We start from the raw sequence: 8,672 nt of genomic DNA on the forward strand, positions 1-8,672 counted from the left end.
ATCACATGTGACATAATTAGGACCACCTGGTGATCTGTTACAATGTGTCAGTCAGTAATGATTACACCTGTGGTCCAGCAAGGAGATATGGAAAACCTGCACTGTTGGGGAGCCCTGAGGACTGGGTTTGGGAAACCCTGGTCTAAAATAACCTAATTTAGTACTCCACCAGTAAGTGAGTTAATTTTACAGCTAATAAATGTCAATGAGCCCTGATTGGCAAATGTAGCCATCGTCTTTGGGTGTATATTACACCCTACACTTATAGTTAAATAGAAAAAAGACAGCCTGCATAGACTGTACAATAAAATAGAAATGGACAAAGGCAGTTTGGTGTTTGTCTGTATCTGACACCCTCCACTTGTAGTTAAATAGAAACAAACCCAGCCTGCATAGACTGTACAATAAAATAGGAATGGACAAAGGCAGTTTGGTGTCTGTCTGTATATGACACCCTACACTTATAGTGAAATTGTGAAAACAGCAGCCTTTAAAGACTATACATTAAATAGAAATGCCCCAAGTCCTTTTCCTGTTTGGGGGTAGATTACATTGTTGTCGTCATCATCTTCAGCATCATCCTCACCCTCATCAGTGTGTACATCATCATCACAGACTATTAATTCATAACCACTTGAATCCGCCATTAGAGAACTGTCAGTACTTAGATGTCTTTGATGGTAAAGGCCTTCCTCGTGGAAGATGTAGTTCATTTTGATGAACATCATCTTTTCCACATTTTTGGGAAGTAACCTCCTACATCAATCACTGACAAGGTTCCCCGCTGTGCTGAATACTCTTTTAGAGTACACACTGGAGGGTGGACAGCTTAGGTATTGCAAAGCAGGTTTGTACATGGGTTTCCAAATGGCTTGTTTTTCTTCCCAGTAAGGAAAGGGACTGTCTGACATTTTCATATCAATTACCTCTTGAAAATAATCCTCCACCATCCTTTGCATGTTAATAGTCGGATTGGATAGAGTTATGGGCAAGGTCACACATTTTTTGGTAAAATCTTTCAAACCAGCCCAGATGTCAAACTGTTGTGGTCTGCCCCCTGCGTCATACCTGCTTCGCTTTGGAAAGTTTAATTTTTTCCGAGCAGCAGCTGCCTGAGAAACTGAAGAAGGAGACGTCATCAAGTCAAGGCCCAGTTCAGAGGACAACTTGCTGAGCAATAGCTCCTTGCAATGGTTCACATCTCACTCATTTTGAAGCAAAGAATCAACGTAGATCTTAAACCTCAGATCAAGCACAGTCGTCAAAACGTAGTGATCCGAGTTCAAGATTTTAATTACTCTTGGATCATTGCGAAGCGAATTAAGTACTTGATCTACAAGGCCCACATACTTTGCTGAATTGCTTTCTTTCATCTCCTCCTTCAGTTTGTCAAGCTGCTTTTCCAAAAGTCGAATTAAGGGAATTACTTGGCTCAAGCTAGCAGAGTCTGAACTCACTTCACATGTCACAACTTCAAATAGTTTCAGCACCTTGCACAGCACAGAAAGGATTCCCCACTGTGCAAGAGTGAAATACATTCCCCCTCCTTTCCCAATGTCATGGCTTGTGCAATACGCTTGGATGGCTTTGCGCTGTTCCTCCATCCTCTGAAGCATGTACAGGGTGGAATTCCACCTTGTTACCACCTCTTGATTAAGTTGGTGGCAGGGCAAGTTAAATTGTTCTTGCAGCTGCTGCAATCTCCTACATGCTGTGGCAGAATGCAGGAAATGTCCCGAAATTTTACGGGCCACCAAAAGCATCTCCTGCAACTCACAGTTATTTCTCAAGAAGTTCTGCACCACCAAGTTTATTGTGTGAGCAAAACAGGGAATGTGATGGAATTTGCCCATCGTAATGCTCGCACTATATTGTTGGCGTTATCAGAAATAACCTATCCTCGCGAGAGTCCAAGTGGTATAAGCCATATATCAATGACATCCCTTAGTTTTCGGAACAAATTATCAGCTGTATGCCTCTTTGTGAAGCCGGTGATACAAAGAGTAGCCTGCCGGTGACAAATGTTACGTAGTGGTGTACATGCTGCTGCTGTTCCTGCTGATGAAGGCGAATGACCAACCTAGTGGGCTGTCACAGTCATATAGTCTTTGGTTTGCCCACTTCCACTTGTCCACATATCTGTGGGTAAGTATACAGTGGGCAGAATGGCATTTTTGAGCCCAATTACTACATTTTTACAAACTTTTTGCTATAGCTGCGGAATAGCTTTACGGGAAAAATGGTTTCGCAATGGAATTTTGTAATGGGGACACAAAACATCAATTAACTGTGAAAAATCAGCTGCGTTTATTGTGGATATTGGACGCAGATCTAACACTAGCATAGTAGCCATGGAATCTGTGATCCGCTTGGCGACTGGGTGACTGCTGTCATATTTGCTTCCTCTAGCAAAATATTGTTTACCAGTTAATTGTTGTAATGTAGTAGTGCTCTTTTTTTACCCTTCTTATGGGAGAACGATTCACCCCCAGCAGCATCAACAGCAGCAGCAGTGGGACTAACGCTTAAACATTCTACAGAGGAATCAATTATAGGGCAGGAGTCATCCAGCCTTACTAAGTGGGATGCAGGGCTAACTCCGAGTGCTACTGAGGATAGTGATGAGGACGGTGTTGTGGGTGTAGATTGCAGCCGTCGGGATGTAGGTAACCAAAGGGTCCTAGCTGATGATGGAGTGCTTGTTATTTTTTTGCGATAACTTTCAGCTTTTACCAAAACCTTGCCATGAACTTTCGTCAAATGTCGTAACATGGATGAGGTTCCAAGATGGTTAAGGTCCCTCCCTCGACTGCCTGTGACTTGACATACACTATAAATGGCTATACAACTGTTGCCAGGATTTGGGTAGAAATAATTCCACACATAAGAAGTGGCTTCTTTTGTTTTTTGCCTAGGCATGACAATGGCCTTTTTCTTGTCACGTGCCAGAACTGCTGCCACTGGTGCAGGACTTACACAAACAACCTCATCAACATCCTCATTAGCTCCCTCGTCACCTACACAAATCTCCACCTCATCCTCTTCTAATTCAAAAGTGGCATCCTCAATTGGTGTATCACCGTCTACACTGGGGCTGTTCAGGCACACATCAGCAGAAATGCTGAAAGGGCCCTTATTTATGGGTACACTATCAGAATGGTCACGATTACACATGCCACTCGTGGATGGACTCTCCTTAGGGATTGGTGTCATTTCTGATTCAGAGCATACATTTTCCTCTAATGCCTTACTGTTTTCTTGCAGCTCGGCTTTCACACGTAACAGTAGTTGTGCACCAATTTTGGACTCCAAATTACTTGGTCTTGCTTGGTCACGAGTGACCTTACAAGAAGGCTCAGTAACATTTTTAGATCTCGCACTAATAGAGAAAGCCGAAGGCCTCATTCTTTCTTTGCCACTGAGTGTGTAAAATGGCATGGTGGCAATTTTTTTTCTCGGCAGTTAACTTTTCATCAGTTACACCTCTTTTTCTCTTCAACACGGTAAAATGTTGTTTTTTTTGTGTTTTTTTCCCTGACTTAAAAAGACTATGTACTTTTACATAGGCTTTACCAGATGACGTACAGGGAAGAATGCCATCAGGACTGGTGCCAGCACCTGCTTGCTGATCCTGCTCATATGTGGACTGCTGTGAATCCATTTTAATGACACCCAAAGCACTTGTAGTGCAAATTCAGAAAGATATACTGCTGCTATATAATAATTTCAGCACCAGAAAAATTGTTTTTTTCAAAGAGGGGAATATCTGACACCCCAAGCACTTGTAGTGCAAATTCAGAAATATATAGTGCTGCTAGATAATAATTTCAGCACCAGAAAAATTTATTTTTTCAAAGAGGGGAATATCTGACACCCTAAGCACTTGTAGTGGAAAATCAGAAATATATACTGCTTGTATATAGTAATTTCAATACCAGAAAAATAGTTTTTTTTTTCAAAAAAGTGAATATCTGACACCCTCAAACACTTGTAGTGCAAATTCAGAAATATATACTGTTGGTATATAGTAATTTCAACACCAGAAATTTGCTTTTTTAGACCTGGGGAATACCTGACATCCCAAACACTTGTACTGCAAATTCAGAAATATATACTGCTGGTATATAATAATTTCAACACCAGAAAATGGCTTTTTTAGAACTGGGGAATATCTGACAACACACTTGTAGTGCAAATTCAGAAAAATATAATGCTGGTATCTAATAATTTCAGTACCAGAAAATAGATTTTTGGAAACAGGGCAATATGTCACACCCCAAGCACTTGTAGTGCAAATTCCAAAATATACACTGCTGGTATAATACTATTTCTGCAGGCAGAAAATAGTTTCTTGAGGAGGAAATATGACACTCCAAACAGTTGGTAATGTTTTTAAAAATGGCTCCTCTATCCTCCTCTCTTCCTGCTGTAATAAGTGCTGTAATAAGTGCTGTAATAACTGTTCTCTCCCTGCTCTAATGCTGCGACCTAACCCTTCTCTCTCCCTCTGTCAAATGGCGCTGGATTGCTGTGGAGGCCGATATTTATGCATTTTAAACATCGCGAGCTCCGAGAACCGACGACGTCACAATGACGTTTTGCCTCGATTCCAAATAGGCGGGAGAGTACCGAGCCTGCTCTGCTCGGTACTCAGATACCTCAAGTTCGGGCGGGTTCGGTTCTCGGGGAACCGAACCGGCCCATCTCTAGATATATCATTTCATTTGGAAAGGTGAAAAAATAAAATCGTTTTCCTAATGCAATTCCTATAGCCCTTGGAGGAATCTCTGCATCTGATGGCAGGATTAGCAGTACTACACAGCAGCCTTTTATAACCCTATCAAATATATATTTACTGTGTGGGTGTAGTTTTGTTTATTTAATAAGAAATGTATTCAGTTCACTCCTTGTAGCATATCCCCACCTATAAGTATTGTTGAAGATGTGCATTTTTATGATAGTTCATTCAATAACTGAGATATATAATGTCATATTCTAAATAACAATGATCTTTTTATTGCAGATGCAATATTTGTGGCGGTAATTGCAATGTCCGCAGTAGGTGGAGTTGTGGTGCTAATTTTCCTCATCTATGTACCATACACAGCTGTGAAAAGAAAGAAATAGTAAGTATTGGACGATAAATGAATAAACCACCACACTGTTAAACTGTTAAACCAAACATTTAATGTACTTTATGTGACTACTAGTAACATCGACAAACATATAAGCACCTTTCAGACATAATGTAAGCATTATTTCTATGCACTCTTATGTATTATGGATAGTCCTACTGTAAGGCTATGAGTTATTTACCTCACTGCCACCGAGGTGGCATTTGTAGCACAGCCCACTCTAAAATTCCATTCTTCTGCTTATCTGTAGCTCATCTTTCTCATTGATTACAGCGAACACAATGCAACACCAATCACCTATAGTTCCTCCTACAGTCAATATACTAGCAGCATGGTGTCTGATATTACCACTACTGAAACTATAAGATTCCTAGTGGTTGATCCAAAGTACCCTTTACATTATGCTCCTTGAAAACTATTCTCTTAATTATAATAACACAGGAGCCTTACTTTGGTGAGAAAGGCCAAAAATGTATTGAATTAAATCAATTTTAGTGCTGGCGAAGAAAAACATAAGCCAACCAGCTATCAGCCATTACTAACGCTCAAATGGGGTGGCCAAAACGCTCCTGATGTTTCTAGGCCATGAAGTCCCTCTCTCCCTTATTTGGCTAAATAGCTGGGGCCCACCCGCACAGAAGGTGCCTCATAACCCCCACAGATAGGAAGTGTTGCTAACAATGAGCCTCCCTTTTTGAGGGAGAGAGCTTTCCCTGCCACACAAATGCATCATCTATGATTGCTGATTGGCATTTTTTAATAATGCCAGTCCATGTTGAATATACTGTTATGAACCCCACAATCAGCGACTGATAACCCCTATACAGAGCCTATGGCGCAGGAAGATTTTTACCATTAGCAGTTGTCTTTACAGAACTTGGATAACACCTGGGGGTAAATGTATGAAGCTCCGATTTTTGCAAGTTGGCGGAAATTGGCGAATTTGCAGGGGAAATTTAAAGCGACGATGGCTTGTAAAGGCAAAACTATCACATGTAATAACTAATTTCTAATACACAATTTTCACAGGGTGAAAAAAATGCAGCATTCAGAAATGCTTGTGTGACAAAAGCCTAATACCATTTTTATCTTATAATTTTTCTTGCTGCAGAAGGAACAAAGGACAAAATTATGAAGAAAAGACGACAATATTAAAGAAGAAAAGCAACCAAAGACATTATTTTATACTTTAATTAATTGGATATTCCTTTATACTTGTAAAGCTGAATCATATATACCACAAATCAGATGCATGAGACATGTATTAACAGATGTGTGGATTGTAATATAAATTCTCTCTGTAGTTATGTTCCATAATTATTACTTGTTAAAGGTTTTCATAGGTCCATATGATAAAAAGGAGAACTGCAGCTATGTAAAGCTGGGTACACACTGCAGGAAGAGGTGACGATTAGCGATTCACTAAATGACAGAAAAAAAAAAAAAGACCCGATAAGCATGCTGATATGTGTATACACACTATAGTGGTTACCTTCAAATGTCTGCTGTTCATCTGTCATGTAAATCGGGCTGTCACTTTCACTGCACTTTGGACACGCTCAGCCTGCAAGGAACTCTGCTGCTGCCTGGAAGTCTGGCTGGGCACACACACAGCTCAAAGGTCACCATCAGCACAAAGGTCACCTTCCCCCTCCCCTCCCTGCAGCCTCTGCGTTCTTAAAGTAAAAGCTAGAAGCACTAGCAGCGTCTGCAGGAGGATACAGAGGGAAGATGACAGCGGAGCCCCGGACACTTTCAGTGACAGGTAAGTGCTGTTTCAAGCAATGTCTGTCCAATTCTGCATACACACTGCAGAATTGGACCGACATTGTTCCTAACTGAACGAGATCTTTTAAGCAGTACGACCAATCTGTTCAAACGATGGTCTGTGCTTTGGAACGATGATCGCTCATCGTTCCAGGGTACACACTACTGTGATATCGGACCAATCAGTCATTTATCGTCTGATTGGCCCGATTGTTGGCTGAAAACAGTGTAGTGTGTACCCAGCTTAAGTAAAATGCTAGGCTTAATCAGGCAAATGTAGACACATATAGATTGAGTACAGTTGTTTAGAATACAATGGCATGCTTGAGCTATCGCATGGTATGTTAATTGTACCATTCTCTCCTAGGATTGACTGCAATATGCTATTTATTGAATGAGTAAGGTTAATATGGCATGACCAATGATGTTTTTTATAGATTGATGTAAGTAATAAATAGTACTGAGGGGGAGTGGATAGACATAAAAACATGGTTCCCTTCTATATTAAAGTTAAACCATCTGAAGCAGAGAAAATTATAGGGGCTTTATTGTCTGTAATATAACATAAAGGCCCCTATTTATTTCCCACCTGTGGCAAGTCTGGCAGGATGACTGCTGAAACCCCATTTTGACACTTTAAACTTTCATGTGCATGTATTACTTTAAAAGCTTTAAAAGCTTACATAACCAGTGATTTTGCAATGTTTATAATCAAGGCCCTTTCAGTAATGTCTCCACATATTTATGGAGTTGCCTCTGTACTTACTGAATATGTATAACTTTTTATCAGTATTATACCAATAGAAAGTCCGAAAATCATGTTTATACCTTAAATGCAAATGATTCAAAGACCCCTTCTTTCCTACTCAATAAAAGCTACAGTAACTGCAACATAAACCCTACCTCAGCTTGGGTCACTGAAGAGATACAAAGCACCTGTTTGTTACCAGTTTGTTTTTCCTAGTATTCAAGATAACGTGCCGTCAGAGACACAGAGAAAAATGGGATCCTAGGATAATTTACGATTTACATATTGCTGGAGATTATTGACTAAATATCACTTTTATTCTTTGTACTAATTTCACTTTCTATCTTGTATTATATTTACTCTTTCTACAATTTCTTTCTACTATTCTACTAATTTTCACATAATAAACAATATACTTGTTTGACAGTCCATTATTTTCCACCAGAAACATTTTGGTACCAGGAGTAGGGTAAGTGTTCAGGGGGCTGTTTTTGGTGAAACTATTTAAAATCAGGAAGGGGAATTAGAGTCTTTCAAAGCGGCTGTACTTGGAGATGATGAAATAGGAGTAACTACGAACACCCACCCAGATCACTTCACTCTGACATTCCTTGGTTGTGAGACTGGGGACTGTCCCTATGAGGAAATTACATTCAAATGGCACACACCGCATAACGCTACTATTGAATTTAACAAAGAAACAAGTAAACAAGTGTCTTATGAGCAGCTATTCACTGCACAAAATAGTTACCTAATAATGGTGTGCAGGTTGGGGGTTAACACACTGATATTGGATAGAGTGTCGCACACATCAAAGCACAATGAACATGCAACAACACACACAATGACTGGGGAATTGTCTGATAACAGAGAGCAACAGACAATTATAGACACATTAGCTGGGGGATTATTTAGTAACAACATTGCAGAATTTGTCATTAATAATGAAACTCACACCCCAGTGTATTTTCTGATAAAACCAAATCAGTCAATGCTTTTAAAACAGCTGAAAGATGCACCGT

At 40.0% G+C, this 8,672-nt stretch overlaps 1 protein-coding gene across 1 annotated transcript in view; it reads left to right on the forward strand.

Annotated features, from left to right (window-relative positions):
• Window positions 1-8,034, forward strand: part of LOC142098702 (ectonucleotide pyrophosphatase/phosphodiesterase family member 7-like) — a 33,124-nt gene extending 25,090 nt beyond the window's left edge. The window contains exons 5-6 of the mRNA XM_075181519.1: window positions 5,024-5,126; window positions 6,247-8,034. Of these exons, the coding sequence (XP_075037620.1) occupies window positions 5,024-5,126; window position 6,247 (104 nt within the window). The 3' untranslated portion in view covers window positions 6,248-8,034. The remainder of the gene's footprint in view (window positions 1-5,023; window positions 5,127-6,246) is intronic.
• The last annotated feature ends 638 nt before the right edge of the window (window positions 8,035-8,672 follow it).

Source organism: Mixophyes fleayi, chromosome 7 (genome assembly GCF_038048845.1).
Source record: "Mixophyes fleayi isolate aMixFle1 chromosome 7, aMixFle1.hap1, whole genome shotgun sequence".
Lineage (NCBI taxonomy): Eukaryota > Metazoa > Chordata > Amphibia > Anura > Limnodynastidae > Mixophyes > Mixophyes fleayi.